The 20,309-nt window shown below is 39.3% G+C and overlaps 1 protein-coding gene across 1 annotated transcript in view; it reads left to right on the top strand.

Moving 5' to 3' along the window:
• Positions 1-20,309, top strand: part of TNR (tenascin R) — a 207,845-nt gene that overhangs the window by 147,542 nt on the left and 39,994 nt on the right. Inside the window, exon 9 of the mRNA XM_058178365.1 lies at positions 12,101-12,190. Within this exon, the coding sequence (XP_058034348.1) occupies positions 12,101-12,190 (90 nt within the window). The remainder of the gene's footprint in view (positions 1-12,100; positions 12,191-20,309) is intronic.

The following is a 20,309-nucleotide window of genomic DNA, read 5'->3' as shown; positions in this document are numbered from 1 at the left end:
CGAGTCCCAGTTTACCCCAGTTTTGGGGTATTTATTTATTTATCTATCTATCTATCTATCTATCTATCTATCTATCTATCTATATTCGAATATATACGGTAGTTTAGAAAAAGTAAAATATCGCTTTTAAGATCTTGGCTGTGGTTTGCTTGTTGCTCCACCTCATCCATAGAGTTCAATCAGCCCAGTCTGTCTCCTAGTCAAATTAATAACTGGGACCCACCAATATCATTACTGTCTATGTGGGAAGGTGAGTGGAACATGTGAGAAGGTTGTGGGGGGGCATATGAGGACTATAACTGATTCTCACAGCAGTTACAAAGTTTAGTAGTAAACCAGATAGTTTTCTATACAGTGTGAACAACACACAAGCCTTCATAGATAGTCTTTTCCATGTTCTAGTTCCACATGAACTAGATATTTATCCTAATATGATTCATTCCAGTGAGCCAATGATTGACTATGTGTTACACAGGCAACTTAGTGCTTAAGGGACAGCATTCATTCCTCACTGCTACCAATATTCAGCCATGTCTGAATATTGGTAGCAGCAGGCAAAGGCTAATAGTCTTAGTCTCCATCCAGCAGCAGGCAGGGAATGTCCAACCAAGAAACTTTGTCCTAAAGTCTTGTGGGAGAAAGCGAATTGCTCCCACAATTTATCATTTCCTTGTCGATGAAGAATCTCAGTCATCCAGGTAGAGTTGCCTGGAAGTTGACTCGTGGCAACTGGACTTGTTGGTTCAAAACATTTCACTGCATATCCAATTAGCTTCTTCAGACTGGCTGAAGAAGCTACTTGGACAAACAGTGAAACATTACGAACCAACAAAAACAGAAGTCCAGCTGCCACGATTCAACTTCCAGACATCATTTCCCTGACAAACATACTTTAAGGATGCTGGTTAATGGGAAAATTGAGCAACCACTGCAATTTTTTTTTTAAAAAAGTCAAGATTCAGAGAACAGATAATTTTCCAACCACCACTACTTGAAACAATTGCAGATTGAATTGATTCCTGAGCAAAACAAACTCTCAAGACACATTTTGTTTCCAGAATGTAATGTTTAAATTGGCTCTTTTGAGCTCAAAATAACTTGTACTCAAATTGTATTGCATACGCTTTATTTAATGTGCATTGGCCATGCTCTCTTTACTCAAATTTTACAGAATATGCAGATAGTCTTACTATCTTTATGCTTTTAGATTTTGATTTCTCAATAATTATACCATATGTTCCTCATGCAGAAAATCCAATTTTTTAAAACAAGAAAGTCTGCAGGTGTAGATAATCTTTTTTAAAAACTATTTTCTCTTTTCAAGGTTCCTCCTGCTGCTTTTGGCCTGATTAATTACCTCTTCTCTCCACTGAAACTAATGTGATTGGTCCCTAATTATTTTCAAAGGTTTCTTTAGAATGGAGGTGGGAGAACTGGAGGTGGGGAAAAAACATTCAATTTTATGTTTCTTCATTGTATTTTCCCCCAAAAAAATCTCCAAATAAGTGCAGCAGGAAGCCCTGCTACTTGTTGTGAAACAACAAAGGAAATCATGCTTTGAACTGCAGTTTTCTCCTTCCTCGGTTTATTTTCAGCACTGGAGCAAGCAAGAGAAAAAAAACAATGTTCAAAGTAGCAAGTATAAGGTGAAAAAAATAGAAACGGGATAGCATAGAAATTAAGTATCTTGCCATGGATTTTTTTTTAATTGACTAAAAAACAGGACTGGATGTTGAAAACTATCTGGGAAGGTGGCAATAGCAATAGCATTTAGACTTACATATTTCTCCATAGTGCTTTACAGCAGGGATCCCTAGCTCCTGGGCCATGGACTGGTACTGCTCCACAGTCTGTTGGGAACTGGGCCACGCAAGTGGCAGGTGAGCTCATGAAGCTTCATTTGTGCATGGGTAGGAGCTAGGTTGTACGTGCAAAGCCATCACCTCTCCACCGTTGCTGCCGCCACTGCTGCTGCAGTTCTCTGGCAGCAGAAAGGTTGGGGAACCACTGCTTTATAGCCCTCTCTAAGCGGTTTACAAATGTCAGCATATTGCCCCCAACCATCTGGGTCCTCATTTTAACAACCTCAGAAGGATGGAAGGCTGAGTCAACCTTGTGCCCCAGGCTGGTATTTTTGTGATGCAACTTCACTGTAATGTACTGGTAAAGCATTGATACACTGACAACTCACAAATAAACTACCGGTAACTGTTGCCTACTACACATGAACTGGACTAGGTGAAGTTTGATTTGATCTTAGGGCCAAAATATAATTAAAATTTAAATATAATTATAAATTTAGATAATTAAACAATAAATGCTGCTTGGAACTGCTCAAATATTTTCCCAACCTTAATAACAGCTGTGATGGTGGGGATGAGAGCCATGATGAAGGGGGAAGAAATGCTCCCTTTTGTGCCACTGTTCTTTTCTCCAATCCGCTCCTTGTTTAACTCCAGTGAAAAGCTCCCATTGATGCCAGAAGCAGCTTCCATTCCATCTCATCAACTATAAAACACAAACCTTAAAAAAAAAAAAACCCTCACCCACCATCTTACCTGTTTCTCTATGCTAAATTCCTTATGCTGTTTGAGGACTGAAAAGATTTTTCATTTACTGGGGGGTTTTTTGAAAAAAAAAACCTCATTTAGTGTCATATCTTTATATTTTTAAAATTAGAATAGCTGCCAGAATAATTTTTTGTGACTTACTTAAGAGACAAAATGTTTACCTGAAGTAATTTAAAACACTGGTATATCACTCTAGAAAGCTGTAAACAATTCCAGACAGACCTCAACAGCACTGCATTAATTCATCGATCCATGCTTTCGTAGAAAAACCCATTGAATCTTTCCCCAATTCTGTAATCTTAAAAATTGGGCAGTCAATGAAATCAAGCAGAACTCAAGGAGACAAGACTGGCCTCATTCAGATGGAAAAACAACCTATGTGAGAAATCACATTCAGCATATAAGCCTCTATTCCTAACTGCAATGCATTACACATTTTGTGACTTGCCAATTGCTCTGCAGACACCTGTGATTTAGCAGACACCAACCTATCCTCTCTCTAATTTCCATGGATTCAGCAGGGACATCTATAGCAAGCTTCTACTCGCATAGTTTTAATGTGCATAAAACCCTCTGTGAGATTCAGAAGCCTGACAAAGCAAAATTCCTGACTACATAGAGATTTCTACCTACCTTTAAATAATACAAAACAAAAACATAAATCCTTCCTGCTCAAGAAAGAGATTTTTGGCTACTTATCCACTAGTCTAACATAGGCCACGCTATCCTCCTTACTTGTATTGATCTATTCTGTTCATCTATATCATACTGTATTTAATATACAATATAATACAATACAGTATGTAAATATAATACAATATGTATTTAATTTTAAAACACATGAATGCTGCTTTTCATTTCTGGGAAGAAAATTGTCTACACTCCTACGTGTTCTGTACTTCCAAGGAATTGCCAACATCTATTCAGTAAACAAATACTTTTTTTAAAAAGCGGACAAAGAGCCAGTGGGATCTGCTTTGATCCAATAATGATAATAGATGATGGATTGGCTGGAAATTAACTAAATTGGTGTCTCCCCTGATGTGCCAAAAACCACAGGGCAAGCTTCCTGCAGGCTGCTGGATACTTATAGCTCCACAGCACGCAGGGAGAAGCTGGCGCCTATCATTAATTATTGAGTGTTTCATTTATGCCTCATAAATAAGAAACTCAAGTGAAAATGTTAGATGTCAAATCAGTTTGGTAACAAATAAAGCCATCCTGGATGTTCTATCTCCCTCTTAATTTTAGCATTATAAAAGACAACTGCAGCAGTTCTGAATAATAATCAAGAATTAGTTATTCTTTTCCAACACACCCAATTTTATCAACCTAAAATGGACAAAATTTTATTTATTGATCAAATTCAGATACCGTCTCATTCACAGACGTTTAAAATGGTATCCAGAATCAACAAATCTCCTGTCAATGAATCTGTACGCTAGTAAAACTGTCATGTTTGTCTGTTCATAACCTTCAGTTGGATGCATCAGTGCCTCATAAGGCAACAATTTTTGAACTAAGTACTTCCAATGGGCTAACACAGGGGTTAACACAGGCAAAGCTGGCTGGGGAATTCTGCGAGTTGAAGTCTGCCAGGCTTAAAGTTGCCAAGGTTGGAGACCCCTGGGCTAACATACAGAATCCCAGGACCCATTACTTCCATGGGAATGAAATTTGGGGAAGTTGTGGTTGCTTCAGCACCAGTTAACACGCCACTGAGGTCAGTCACAGTCACCAGATGGTTATTTCCTACGTTCCCTGACTTTCCACAAGTCAATGGAGAAGCCAGCAGGAAGTGTAAACTCAGTCATGATTGCCATCACTTTTCCAGCTTTGCTTGTGGGAACTGGCAGGAAATGTCATCAATGGGGAAGCAGGCAGGAAAGGTTGCAAGTTGCCTGGATAAATCTCTCTCACCACCCAGCTTCCCCAACCTCTCTATGCTCAGGCTGTGCCAGTCACTCACACTTCCTTTCAATGCTCTCTTCAATTTGTGCAACATCTCTTGTGCACCTTACACACCCTTACCTGTGCTGCATCCTCCCGTGCCCTCCCAAATTCATGTGGCACCTTTTATGCACACTTCCTACCTTTTCTGAAATTGGCACCACCCCTGCATGGCCTTCCCTTGGAGATATGCCAGGAAGGAAAGTGGGAATATAGTTTTCCTTGTGATCCACAGCTCCCTTTATTAGAGAAGGGAAAGTGAAGCTACCTTAGAGAAAAATAAAGTGAAGCTACCTTCTTGCATTTTTAATCAGAAAATGGATATTGGATTGTATTGGTAAACAGTATTTAATATCATTGATAACCTCTAGCTAATTGCCCTTTGTTCTTTATCTCCATATGTCAGCTTGAAAGAGATTTTAGATCCAACTCTTTGACATAAGAGATCCAACTCTTGGATCTCTTTTAGATCCAACTCTTTGACATTTATTCAGAAATACTCCCAATATAAGAAGTACCAAAGTTCTTCATGATCACCCACATCAGGTCAGGTACAGAGTGTGGTTTAAAAAAAAAATCAGGATGGTGGCTGCAAAGGCTGCAATACACTACAAACCAGGTACATCTGCCAACTTGTCCTTTTTATTATATCCTGTGAATCTATATTACTGTAGATGTTGATGCAGAAAATCACTTAACACACTGAAAAAAACATGTGAACTGATAATACTGTACAGCAGGGGTGTCAAACTCGATTTCACTGAGGGCCACATCAGGGTTATGTTTGACCTTGGGGGCCGTGGTGGGCATGGCCAGCTCAATGTCACTCATGTTGGAGGCACCTGTGGTGGCCCAAGCGCTCAGCCAGCTTGAACAGGCTCCCAAGTTCCATTTTCCACTGCAATGACCTCCTGCAACCCTCTGCCAGCAAAAACAGAGCTCTCTTCTGAGCTCCGTTTTCACTGGCAGAGGCACTGCGGGCTGGTCCTTCACTGTTTCCAGGGCAGCCCTGTGGGCCAGATCTAAGCATCCCGCAGGCCAGAACCGGCCCCCAGGCCTTGAGTTTTACACCATTACTGTATACAGTATACAGTAATACAGTATACAGTAATACTGTATACAGTAATACTGTACAGTAATACAGTATACAGTAATACAGTATACAGTAATACTGTATACATACTGTATACAGTAACTGTATACAGTATGGAAAAACCCTTCCATACTTCCACCTCTCACAATACTTGACAACACAGTATCAACAGTAGAAACCTTCAAATTTCTGGGTTCTATCATATCGCAAGATCTCAAATGGACAGCTAACATCAAAAACATCATTAAAAAAGGACAACAAAGAATGTTCTTTCTGCGCCAACTCAGTAAGCTCAAACTGCCCAAGGAGCTGCTGATCCAGTTCTACAGAGGAATTATTGAGTCTGTCATTTGCACCTCTATAACTGTCTGGTTCGGTTCTGCAACCCAACAAGAAAAACACAGACTTCAGAGGATAATTAGAACTGCAGAAAAAATAATTGCTACCAACCTGCCTTCCATTGAGGACCTGTATACTGCACAAATCAAGAAGAGGGCCATGAAAATATTTGCAGATCCCTCGCATCCTGGACATAAACTGTTTCAACTCCTACCCTCAAAACGACGCTATAGAGCACTGCACACCAGAACAACTAGACACAAGAACAGTTTTTTCCCGAAGGCCATCACTCTGCTAAACAAATAATTCCCTCAACACTGTCAGACTATTTACTGAATCTGCACTACTATTAATCGTTTCATAGTTCCCATCACCAATCTCTTTCCACTTATGACTGTATGACTATAACTTGTTGCTGGCAATCCTTATGATTTATATTGATATATTGATCATCAATTGTGTTGTAAATGTTGTACCTTGATGAACGTATCTTTTCTTTTATGTACACTGAGAGCATATGCACCAAGACAAATTCCTTGTGTGTCCAATCACACTTGGCCAATAAATTCTATTCTATTCTATTCTATTCTATTCTATTCTATTCTATTCTATTCTATTCTATTCTATTCTATTCTATTCTATTCTGTGCTATAAAGGTAAAGGTTCCCCTCACACATACGTGCTAGTCGTTCCCGACTCTAGGGGGTGGTGCTCATTTCCGTTTCAAAGCCGAATAGCCAGTGCAGTCCGAAGAAGTCTTCATGGTCATGTGGCCGGCATGACTCAATACCAAAGGCACACGGAACACTGTTACCTTCCCACCAAAGATGGTCCCTATTTTTTCTACTTGCATTTTTAAGTGCTTTCGAACTGCTAGGTTGACAGAAGCTGGGAAAAGTAACGGGAAAGTCAGCATTCCAGAAAACACCTCCTGCAGAAAAGACTCCGAAGCAAACATCTTTCAAAGTTCTTTCACTAGCATAGGTAAACTGGCACAGTTGGTTGAAATCCGAATCTGGGGATCCAGGTTCCTCCTTCAGTAATACAAACTCCAAAATCCCCACCCTCATGACCCCTCTGCCAATCACATGCTCCAATCTTCAACCATCCCATGTCGAGACATCACTCTGGCCACTCCTTCTTCAGATGTGAGCTCAGCCTGATCTTGACTGGCAGAAAGAATGTTGTTATGTCTAATAGCCCCTTGTACCACCACCCCTTCTCCTACTTTCCCACACAGGAGAAAGTGGCAGTGTGTGGAAGCCTTCAGCCTAGTATGGCTTCCAAAGCTGACAGGGAGCTCATCCTGTTAGACGGCGGCACTAGGGATTCAAACCGCTGAACTGCTGATCTTTTGATTGAGAAGCTCAGCGTCTTAGCCCCTGAGCCACCATGACCCTAATTTACAAAGGACAATTTCCTCTTCAAAAATTGTATGACTCCAAGATCCATGTAAAGCTTTAAGAAATGTTTAAAAATACAAGACAAGAAGGACAAACATACTGTAATTGTAGAGTAGTTAAAATGTCAGAATGGTTCAAATCCACACTGAGCACACACATCTGCAACTATTCTCCTTCCCTCCCCTCCAAAGTTGTTGAAACTGATCTGCAAACATCTTCACTTCACTGCCAACCTCCAGAGCCTGGGGGCAGATCATTACAAGTCAATCAATATCCCCTCCAACTGCCTAATGGGAGCCTGAAGAGAACATCATACAATTGTTACTCTGCCCTCTGAGTCGATGCTAGTCCCAGGAAAAAAATCTAATTCATTCTCATGCATTCGATGCAAAAATAAACAAAATAAATTGCCATTCATATTATGATAAGGTATTATGTGAGGACATGCTCAGGGTGACATGCTATTGTTCTCCCACTGCATTTAAAACCCTCTGAAAGTGATATGTTACCAGGAGGAAAGAGAGTCCAGGAACCTGGAGGTGAATTACTCATCAGTTACCAGGAGAAACCAGACCATCAGCAAACTTTGCAGAACTGAGTAGAAACCTCTAATTCTTCTCCAGATTCAAATGAACTGCAGCAAATCCAAAAAAGCTTCAATTTTCAAAATCTGTCAACATTTTGCAATCACACAGGTTCCAGACCAAAACTTACAGAGGTGCTTTTAGTCATGAAAAACTCACTGGGTAATTTTGGTCCAATTTCGTAGCCAGCTCTATGCTATTGGTTTATTCAAAGAAAAAAATTGGGACTGGTCAACATCTGGTCTATGCAAATCTGGTTCTTCATAAGATAACAGCTATTAGAATCAGAAAACTCAACACTCTTTGGTATGATCTAGTGGTCCTCCAAACCTTTGCAGCCATTGTTGGTAACCCTAATAAAACTAGATAGAGGGAGCCCCTCGTGGCTCCCGAGTGACACCTATCCTGCGCAGGCTGCACTGGCTACCTGTGGCCTTCCGGGTGTGCTTCAAGGTGTTGGTGAACGTCTTTAAAGCGCTCCATGGCATAGGGCCGGGTTACTTACGGGACCGCCTGCTGCTACCGAATACCTCTCACCGACCCGTGCGCTCTCACAGAGAGGGACTCCTCGGGGTGCCGTCGGCGCGACAGTGTCGTCTGGCGACACCCAGGGGAAGGGCCTTCTCTGTGGGGGCTCCTGCCCTCTGGAACGAACTCCCCCCAGGACTACGTCAACTTCCGGACCTCCGAACCTTTCGCCGCGAGCTCAAAACTTACTTATTTATCTGCGCTGGACTGGGTTAGTTTTTTATGGGTTTTTAATGGGTTTTATCGATGGGTTTTTAATGGGTTTTTAATGGGTTTTATTATTTGCTAAATTTTAATTGCGGCCAAATTGAATAAGTTTTTTAGTGGTATTTTAATAGTATTTATTGTGTAATAGTACTGTTTATTTTATCTGGCTGTAAACCGCCCTGAGTCCTTCGGGAGAAGGGCGGTATAAAAATTTAAATAATAAATAAATAAATAAATAAAATAGAAATGAGAGTAGTAGAAAAAAGGGAAGATACTCATGCAGCAAATAAATGTATAAATAAAAGCAGAAGCGTGAACAGGCCAATTAAGACTCAGCACCGGAATAGCAGATTCAGCAGGCACAGAGCCTAGAGTTTTAGGCTCATTTGCAAGAATTTATCCAGCGTGAGGCAAAGCTGCAATAAAATATAGGATTATAAATCACATGCATTTGTTGTTAGGTCTCTGCTAAGAATGTTTTACATATTTTTTGACAGCAATACCTATTGCATAAATTTGACCACTGCATAGGATTTGTCAAGAAAACAATGTTATGTGTATATATGAAATAAATGCATGAGTGTCAATGAACAATCTGAAACTCCATGAAGGTATCAATGAGCTAAAGAGTTTGGAAACCCCTGCTGTAAACAGAGAAGCCCTTTTATACCAACCTATCTAACCAGTGTGTCCCTAATCGAGGTAGATATTTATTTATTTATTTATTTATTGGATTTATATTGCCACCTATTCACCCATGGCGATTCAAGCTGGCTTACAGAATATAAAATCACATTTAAAACAATAAAAACTAACAAATATAGTGCAATATAACAAAATCACCCCCCACCCCAACAGTAGATCACACAAGCCATTTAATGGGCTCCATCCTGCTCTGGGGTCCCCAGGCCTGCTGGCAGGTCTTCAGAGCCTTCTGGAAGAGTATTAGAGTGGGGACCATTCTAATCTCTGGGGGAAATGATGTTCCAGAGAGAGGGAGCCACCATGGAGAAGGCCCTTCTTCTGGGTCCCACCAGGTGTATCTCCCTCAGGGATGGGACTCACAACATTCCCTGCCTCCCTGCTCTGATGGGTCGGGTAGATGTGAGCGGCAAGAGACGGTCTCTCAGATAACCTGGTCCAAGCCATATAAACAAGATATGTTTACTAATGGGTTGAGTAACAAACAATGACACCAATAGAATCAAAAGTCACCGTTGTATAGAATCTGCACCATCTTTCTCCAGGAAGTGAGTAGCATTTCATGAGTCTTGAGCAAGAGAGTACCCGCAAGACTCATGACATCACTGTGGACATCCAGTCTGTGAGAGGGGTGTCCTTCTAGCAAGTTCCTGATATGGCAAGATTTGCTTTTACAGCTGCAGTTTCTTTCCAGCTCTTCTTGGTAAACAAGGCTTCTAATCTCACTGGGATTGAATGCCTGTTACATGTCTGCCTAGTTGGAGTTTCTTTAATCCTGTAGGAATTAACCAGATCAACTGACCCTTGTGGCTATTCTCCCAAATCTCTCCTACTGACTTTTAAGTACAGCAGGTCCATTGCACTGAGTGATAGCAGTTACCATATTGCCAGTTGGAATATGTTTTTCCCCTATTTGGAGGAAACAGGACACGAAAAATAGAAGCTCTGCCCCAAAGTTAAAGCCGTCCCTTCGTCTTGGGTACATTGATGAACATTTTGTAGAATTAGCAACAAACCTTTTGTTATGAAAACAGCAGCCAAACAATGTACCCTGTTTCCCCCAAAATAAGACTTCCCCTGATAATAATCCTAATTGGGCTTTTGAGTGCATGGCAATAAGGCCAAGCGGTTATTCCAGGGTTCAAAAAATTATAAAACAGGGTCTTATTTTGGGGAAAACACGGTATATAGTGTTGGGAGGTCATACTGTTCATACTGTCTTTCAGCCATTTTTTCAGCTATGTAATAAACATTTACATGTAATAAAGTATATATTTTATAATTAAATTTTAACTGCATTGTAATAAAACTATGAACTGCAGGGTTTTATAATGGCATCCAGAACTATTATAAAAGCTTGATAGACTACCAGATCTTCCAAGATCTAACCATTGATTTATTAGTTATATACTTCTTTTTATATTGATTAACCAGGACTCTATGCAATATCTTTTTACCCATAGATAAAATCCTCCAGAGTTCAAATCCAATAAAATTGTTCAAATCCCAAAAAATTCTAATATTGTTTCTGGAGTGGATGAAAGAAAATATGTACTGTTTAATACAGATAAGACAAACGCTTGTAATCAGACAAACAAAGGCAAGGATTTACTAGCGGTGTTGAATGTCTTTTTTGCAGGGAACAGAAGGATATGCATCTTCTAAATCAGCAAATACTACATTTAGCTTACTTCAGCTATCATTTGGTCTAGCCTGGGGAAAATTTTAGAGTGGATTTCTAAAATCAGTGGCATCTTTTTTCCTTTCTTTTTTTTTCTTTTTGAAGCCTATCAAGAAGTCTGAAAAAAGAGGGGCTATTTTAATAAATAGCAGAAGTGTGAACCTCTTCTGAAATTTGTTTTGAAGACTGCACTGCTTTAATATATAACATAAATTCTTCCAGTCATTTATAATTTCCTGGCAACTGCCATGATGGGCTGAAGGTTAAAAACTTAATGTTAACCGCTGTAATCTAGATTGCAGAAAATATGACTTCTGTAACAGAATCATCAGTGCTTGGAATACTTTACCTGACTCTGTGGTCTCTTCCCATAATCCCAAAAGCTTTAACTAAAAACTTTCTAATATTGACCTCACCCCATTCTTAAGAGGACCATAAGGGGCGTGCATAAGAGCACAAACATGCCTACCGTTACAAACATGGCTGCCGGTAGCCTTCCTGGCTTGAAAAACCCGAAGTTCCTATCAAAAAACCCAATACAGATTCCAGAGAAGCCTAAAGGTATTCAGTTCTGTTTTACAATAGATTTGCTAGGAGGTCTTTGCTTTTTTCTGTCCAAGGCAAGAGAGAAAGAGAGAGATCTTCCATGCCATCAAGATCCTTCTGAGCATTGAACCAGGATAACAGTTTTTGTACAAGAAAGAAAAGAAGAATGATGTGGTCATAGCTTTTAAAGTTATTTAGTTTTTAAAATACTTATTTTTTCAGACATCTTAACGAAATTGCTTTACTTTGGAAGAAAACAGATGTTGCACAATCATTCCATTATTTGCTATATTCTTCCATTATTTGTACCTCACCTGCAAACCTTAGCAAAATATTCAAATAATGGTTTTATAATAATGGCTTTAGCCAGGCAACTGCGACTGCTGTGTGAAAAAGTATCAGGCTATGAAGTCAGACAAAAAAGAAAATATTACATATATGGAAATCATTATAGCCTATTGAGTCACTTATATTTTATTGCATGTTTCCTTGGGCAGACTTGGTGCCAGGAACAGAATACGGAATTGGGATTTCAGCGATAATGAATAGTAAGCAGAGTGTTCCAGCCACCATGAATGCAAGAACTGGTAAGTGACATACTGCATACAGGTAGTCCTTAGCCTGTGACCACAATTGGGACCAGAATTTCTATTGCTAAGCCAGGCTGTTGTTAAATGAGTCACAGCTGATTTGACAACTTTTTTCCACAGTTGTTAAATGAATCTGCAATCATTAAGTGAATCCAGCTTCCTCCCATTGACTTTGCTGGTTTCAAATGGCCATCACATAACCTCAGGATGCTGCAAGTGTCATAAATACATGCTGGTTGCCGAGTGTCTGAATTTTGATCATGTGACCATGGGGAAGCCGCAATGGTCATAAGTGCAAAGACCCATCATAAGTCACTTTTTTCAATGCTATTGTAACTTTGAATGTTCACTAAACAAAGTGTCCATAAGGTCTTGGACCCTTAAACTGTTTAATTACATCCTTGCAGATGTGTTTGCAACTGTTAGTAGTCAGGTTGGTCTTTTACCTTGTCATTTAAGCAAACAGAATTTTAAGTTCTTAACTGTAGCCCTGAGTTCCTCCGATTTTCCTATATCCAGCACTTTTTTTAAAATCATCATCTACTTTTTTTACTGTTCTTTTGCTTTACAGTATTGCACCTTATGCTCTACTATATTGTTATTACCTGTGATTACAGTAAGGAATCTATTTACTTACCATATTAAAAATGAAACAAAATGTGACAATATTCAAGAGTTCCAGCCAGCTAACAATGCCTTCTTTGAGGAAGTACATTTCCCGGCAGAACATGGACACAGAATTGCATCCTGAGTTTACTGAATATTTTAGTCCTTATTGAGCTATTTGGATCTTCTCCCTTACGTGTTTTTTTTTTCATTTTTCTTTTCCTTTGTAACATTTTGTACATTTCTGAAAAGCTGCTAATGTCTTCATTTTATAGGAGAATGTTTTAGCCTCACAAGGATCTATTCTTAGCTGAGTTGTCTGTTTAGCGTGTGCCCTCAAATGAAAGAAATTTACTGGTCCAACAGGCTGAGGTAATGCTTTAAAAGAATATAAAATATTGCTGCAGTGGTCTAGATCACAGGTTTATTCATTAGATACTATCTCGAGACGGGCAATATTCTTCCTATGTAATAGTTTTCCTTCATAAAGAGTACAGCTCAAAAATTAAGATTGGAATTTTTAAGAATGATGCCAAACTCTGTTCATATTCCTGTTTTTTAGAATTTTTTTCAAGCCTTATATTAAGATTATCATGTTATAAAAAGAAAATGAAAATAAAGAGGAGGTAGAAAAAGGAAAGGAGGAAGAAAGGAGAATGAGAATATAGGGGAAAGGGGGGGGGAAAAAGAATCCAACTTTTTTAGTACAGTAAAATATAAAATTACTGCTTAAATTTGTATTTTACTGGAGCCGTAATGCTGGAGCTGTAGTGTTTAGAATGCAGTACTGCAAGCTACTTCTGCTGACTGCCGGCTGCCTGCAATTTGGCAGTTCGAATCTCACCAGGCTCAAGATTGACTCAGCCTTCCATCCTTCCGAGATCGGTAAAATGAGGACCCAGATTGTTGGGGGAATATGCCGACTCTGTAAACCGCTTAGAGAGGGCAGTAAAACACTGTGAAGCGATATATAAGTCTGAGTGCTGTTGCTATTAATGTTTTTACTTTACCACAAATACTATCCATTTCTATAACAAAAAACTAAACTAATCAGCAAAACCCAAAGTCAGGAGTTCGGTTTTTTCTATCTCAAGCACAAAGTCCAGAGCATTTTCCAGGTAGAAACAAAGCTAAATATGGTCTTTTTTTCTGATTAAAACAGTCAATTGTGCCATCTCTGCTAGTTCCATCCATTTTTCATCTATTCTTCTGTTGTGGAGAATTCTCACTGCAATCAAGATACATAGTAATAGTTCTTTTTTGCATCTGCTTATCCAGTAATCCTAACAGGTTTTAACCAGGGGTGAAATCCAGCAGGTTCTGTCAGGTTCTGGAGAGCCGGTAGCGGAAATTTTAAGTAGTTCGGAGAACCAGCAAATACCACCTCTGGCTGGCCCCAAAGTGGGGTGGGAATGAAGATTTTGCAATATCCTTTCTCCAGGAGTAGGGAGGGAATGGGGATTTTGCAGTATCCTTCCCCTGCCATGCCCACCAAGCCACACCACGCCTACCAAGCCACGCCCACAGAACCAGTAGTAAAAAGATTTGGATTTCACGACTGGTTTTAACTGTATATTAGTTTCAGAAGCTTCTGCATTTTAATATGTATCTGTGGCCAATATTTCTTTGCTTTCTCATAACTCCACCAAAAATAATAAAATCACCTCTTTTAGATTCTTTGTTAGATTTTTTTTTTTAATTAACTCCATCTGCATTATTTTGATACCGAATAAGCCATTATTTTGATACCGAATACTCTTCCTAACCTGTGTGGTCAGCTGGGCTGAGAGAGAGTATCTGATCCAAAGTCACCCAGCTGGCTTTCATGTCTAACACAAGACTAGAATTCACAGTCTCCTGTTTCTATCCTGGTGCCTTAATCAGTAGAGCAAACTGGCTCAGAATGGTTTTAGTTCTCACCCGCAGGGCAATTTTTCATTTCTCCATTATATGCCAGTCTCCTACCTGGCCATTGGACTCTGTTTCTCCATGACTATTTGTGCTGTGGAAACTAAATGCCTGTGTTGCACTGCTATTTTTGGGGGGGAAAGAGATGCTATCGGAAATGGGAATAGTGACTGAATAAATTTCTACCAGGAAATCAATAATTTAAAAAGTGACATTGTAAGGCAACAGCAATATTTCTTCTGAATACAATGTCCAAATTGCTGTTGCCATTTGGGGGGAGGGAACTTCCTTTACAAACATCGGGAAGAAAAGACTAAGCATATTTAATAAATGCTAAACTTATTTAATCTGAGACAATTTATAAGGGGAGGTAATCAGCTGCTGTTGATGGAGCTCTGCAAACAATCTGACCTCATTATCAAAGATCTTTCCTTGGCTTTTTGACAGCCATTTTTCTCCAAGGCCAGCATCATGGATTTACGGATCCACAGGATTATCGCTTCATTTTTTTCTTTGCTTGCTAAACAGAAACCAGTCCTCAAGAAAGTGAATCTTTGCAGTTAATTCAAGAAAGCTAAGACTAAAATATCTGCCCAACCATCCCTCCTCCCTTGCAATCACATGGAGTGAAATTATTCTGCAGCAGAATGGTTAATCAATATTTAACTCATATGTGAAGATAAGGCCACTGCAATGAGGAAAAACAGTCTTCTCCTGTGCTGAAAAGCATTCAAGCTTTCAAATCTGCTAAATTCCAAGTGGCAGGCATCATTGTAATTTCATTTTCCTATTAAGGTCAAAACCCTTCAAAATATGTTCAAAGTTTGAAGAATAGTTTTTGTTTTATAAGGATTACTTTTGATACAAAGCAGACAAGTTTAGATGCCTTCAGTCTACAGTGCAGTGATGATGTAATTGTTGGGCCAAGAGCTGTTTATGAACAGCTCCTGGTCCAGCAATTCATTTTGGATTCCTATTGGAATCTGAATACATTTTTTATGGGAAATATGTTTAATTTAAGAACAACTGTGGAGCAGAGCTATATTTTCTGCCCAGCCCCAGGATTTTCAGCCACACTTAAGGACTGCTCTCAACATTCTTTAGAAATTCCGAGAGAGGAAAGTTAATATTTTCTTTCCCTAAGTAAGCAAGGAAATTTTTATTACAGCTATCGAACAGTCAAAGTAAGAACATAACAAAACAAAACATTAGCATGAAAAGTATTCTGGCAAGATCTAGATAAAGCTCAGGGCTTAAATTACTCATTACTAACCCAATCCTTGAAGTGTCACTTGGCAGATTCAACATGCTGCAGCATAAAATTTGGCCACATGAAGAGGAACAGCTCTATCTGTACCCGCCAATGAAAAGGAAATATAAACTGTATCAGTTAATAAACTATATGCTTAGTTTATTAGTTAAAATTGAGAGAAGTGGTCACACAAGGATCTCAGTAAAATAAGAAATACAACTGAACATGACTCAGGGTTTCAGCCGGCCCGGAGCCACAAGGGGAGACCCAGAATTCAGTAGGAATCTTATAAAATTTACCTTCCATTACCAGCTATGGTAAAACATTAAGCCAATATAATAACACTAGCTTACCTCAAGGTGATTAGATTTTTCCCCCTATATATATATTTCTGGTTCACTTTTAAAGTGTCAATAAAAATGTATCCTAAATAGTTGGTGCATCATTGGCCCAGAGTTATTTCGTTATAAGATGGATGGTAAATATATTCAATAAATAAAATAAATAATTAACAGAATATACATCCCAGTGGACTTCCATCTTCTCAAGCCATGATGTGAAAACATGGATGGAGAGCCTATGCATTTCTTAGTTAGAAATTTGTTAGCCACAGCTGGTTTGAAAATGCTGTTGTACTGTAATAGATTTACTTGACACAGACAAGGGATTGATATTTCCTCTACCTTAGTTGCTACTAGAGAATATTCAGTGTATCTTATGAGATGTAACTTCAGTGCATCTTACAAGCAGAAAAGGACATCTGTCCCACATGAGAATAATTTCTGTAATTAAAAATGAAAACACACAAAATTTAACGACTTCCAAGTCAACTCATTCTGTAATGCTACACTGTTTGATCATCAAGGTCAAGATAATGGGGCAAGTCATTCTGCTGTCCTTTATAGCAGGGGTCTCCAACCTTGGCAACTTTAAGACTTGTGGACTTCAACTCCCAGAGTTCCTCAGCCAGCAAAGCAGGGCTTCGTGCTTTCTTTGATTGAGGCAGGAGCAGGATCCCAGGGGAACACGAGTATACTTAGCTATACAAATGAGGCACCCAAAAAAGGATCAGTCTCTATCATAGAACTGGAAACACTTGATTGTTACACATTTGCTTACAATAATCCTATACCAACTTCTATGTTTAGCAGATAACGGAGAATTTGATAAATCAATATTTCTAGAGCATATGTGCACAGATCCAGAATGTGCAAAACAAAGAAATATGTGGAAAGGCTCCCTCTACCCACTTTCCGGGTGGGAAAGAATTTCTGTTTCTGGGGGAAAAAATGATAACCATGTTCTTTAGAGTTTGCTACATCTTCCCTGAATTTTGATAAAGCTCAGAAGTTTTCAGGTAAAACTGCTTTCAGATTACCATCTATATGCTGTGGATTTCATGAGCTTTTTCTTTTAAAAGTAAAAGATTCACGATACTTACTCAACCCAAGCAGGATTATAGATCAGACAACTGGGAGAAAATATGCTAGAAAAAAGGCAGCATCAAACAATATCCATTTAGCTCCAATAAAATAGCATGGCTGATTACACATAATCAATTCAGCAAAGGAAGCATCACCTTTAACTCAGAACCAAATGTTTGCAACTTTCTATCTCCCATGTTGAGTCAAATGTACTTTTGAATGTGCTAAAATAGCAACAGGCATTCTCCCAGATTCTTGTCATAAATAAAAATAAGCAAAAATAAAATATGTAAGAATGAATACAAATAGGAACGTGAAGTTGAAGGGTTTAAAGAGTAATACTGCAAAGCTTCTGACATTCATATTTATGAGGATGCTTTTAAAAACCATCACTTTGAATTAATAGCAGATGTACATAATAAAATGCTACAGATGTGGGAAGAGCTCTGATTTAGCCTCCATTTCTGTGTATACTGAGAAGAATAGAGTTAAAGATGTTCTATTTTTATACACCCAAGAGCAAGCTGACATTTTACGCATGGGGAAAGTATTTACAGCTGGAAATTCAATGCAAACAGCTTTTGCCTTTATTTGATATTTATATAGTGATTATATCAAAGCCTGCCTCAGAATCTCAAAATATTGATTTTTAGATCAAACTGCTCTATCAATGTTACTCAACTCTACTTCTTTTCCATATTAGATTTGGCTGATTGCTTTGCGTGCTTATATCATTACAGTTGCCAATCTGTAGTTTAGGGACCTGTGCTTTTAAGAATTGCAGTTTTAGATTAGGGAGAAGGGAAATTGACTGATTGACCAATGAGGCAGAAAAACTCAGGTCACACCATCTGAACCTCAAGCCTGCATTGAGTAAATCATTTTCAATTAGAATTCAAAGGAATTTCTCTGTTCTTCTAATTTTGCAAATGCTCCTTCCCAGAGGCTGAGATGGCAATGGTATTACTTGCATTTTGGCATCAAGTGAAATATTAGTATTGCCCTTTCTTATTTAGATTTAATATTCACAACCTGTCAATGTCTTTTGACCCATAAATGCCTCCCTGTCTGTGTCACATGCATAATTATTGTGTTTTAAATTAATATATTTTTCCTAAGAGCCAGGTTGGGGCAATGATAAGACACTGGGCTAGAAACTGGGAAACTATGTGTTCTAGTCCTGCTTTAAACATGAAGCCAGTTGGATGACTTTGGGTGCCTCTCTACCCTAGGAAGAAGCAGTGGCAACTATTTCCAAAAATGTTGTCAAGGAAATTGCACTTATTTGTCCAAGACTGACTTGAAGGGATACATGTCTTTCTATCACTGGTTTTATGGAGGAGCGATGGCTCAATGTCTTAATGATGCTGGAGATGGTCTCTGTGCTAGTGGTTTGAGTTCTAGCATTGTGTGGCAGGGTGAGCTCCAGTCACTCGCATCAGGTTCTGTCTACCTAATAGTTCAAAAGCATGTTCTACATGAGTAGATAAATAGGTACCATTTTGATGGGGAGACAAGCTGGTGTTCCATGTAGGAAGTCAGATTTCTGCTGGCTCTGGTTGCAGTGCCTATTTGCAGTGCCTGTTTATGAGAAGCTCTGGAGAAGAGAGGGGGCCTAGGATGCTGCTGCAGGAAGAGCCGCTCATCTTTCTTTTGGGTGCAAAGCCAGCCCAGCCTCCAACCTTGGGAAGTGCATGAACATGACATGTCCTATAACAAAGCTGGTAAATTGGCAGCCAAACTACTACTCTGCAATAGCATGTGGTCTCCTGACTAATGTAACAATGCCATGCGCCAACAATAACAATAGATTTTATTGATGTATTTTGTTTATGGCTATAACCCACTATAAGATCCTATAAATTGTTTTTAAAAACCAAGCAAGGTCAATGAAGTTTTCATTTGCGCTGCATAGCAGTCTTTGCAACTCAAAGGCACCTCACTTGTGTTTACTGAGGACATGTCCTCACAACACAGCCTGCTCCTGAGATGGGCTGTAGCTGGTCCAAGGAGTTTTATTTTCCCTGTTATTTTGGCAGATGACTTCCCAGGTAGACCTACATGGAGGAAAAGTCTTCAGAGTTAGCAATCTGTTGGGCTTTAACTAGCCGTTTGCAAGATTGCTCCTTACTATCTACCTGAAAGGGTTCATGACAGGAGCATTTTTATATAGTACAGTGGAGGCTGGAGCCATAGAGTGAAAGCCTACCACCCACTAACAGCAGCTGTAAGTCTTTTTATCCATGAAAAGCTTTCAACAAGGAAGGCATATGTAGACGGGAAGTAGGACAAGAGCCAAGCTGTACCAGCACCTTCCCTTCTTCATAGACTGGCAGGGCTCCTTCCAGAATGTTTCCATCTTTCATCTCCCTTTTTCACTACAGTATAGGATGTTTGTGATGGGGGATTGGGGTTGCCCTGGATCCTCCAATCCCCTTGAATAAAAAAGACAAACTGTCCCATTCCCATGAAGGGAAGTGATTTTGAAGGTGAGAAATTTTGCAGGATAAAGCAGAGCAAAGGGGAAATGGGCATTTGTACCAAAGCAGTACAAGAGCCACTGGCAATTATCCTTCCCCATTTGTCAGATAGATAGGAAAAGAATACATTCATCCCAACCACATCATATGTTCTGGAGAATTGTTAAGTGATTTGTTTAGCTACCAGGAGATGCTAGATGGGAGGGGAAAGTCAGCCCGGAAGCTATCACTGACCTGGAAGGGTCCAACATTGCATTCTGTAAGAAGAGTAACATGCTCACCATCAGATGTGGGATCTTTTTCTTCTCAAAGATGGAGGAAAAACACTTTTAAGTTGCTGTGTGTATGTGGTTTTCTTCTAGTATGTTGTGTAAACTCACCCTTTTAAACATATCTGAGAGACAATTAAAGGACAGCTGGCTGATAGCAATTTAATATTTTATTAT

Source organism: Ahaetulla prasina, chromosome 3 (assembly GCF_028640845.1).
Source record: "Ahaetulla prasina isolate Xishuangbanna chromosome 3, ASM2864084v1, whole genome shotgun sequence".
NCBI classification, from domain to species: Eukaryota; Metazoa; Chordata; class Lepidosauria; order Squamata; family Colubridae; genus Ahaetulla; species Ahaetulla prasina.
The sequence above is the reverse complement of the archived record's forward strand: the minus strand, read 5'-3'. Positions and strand labels throughout refer to the sequence as shown.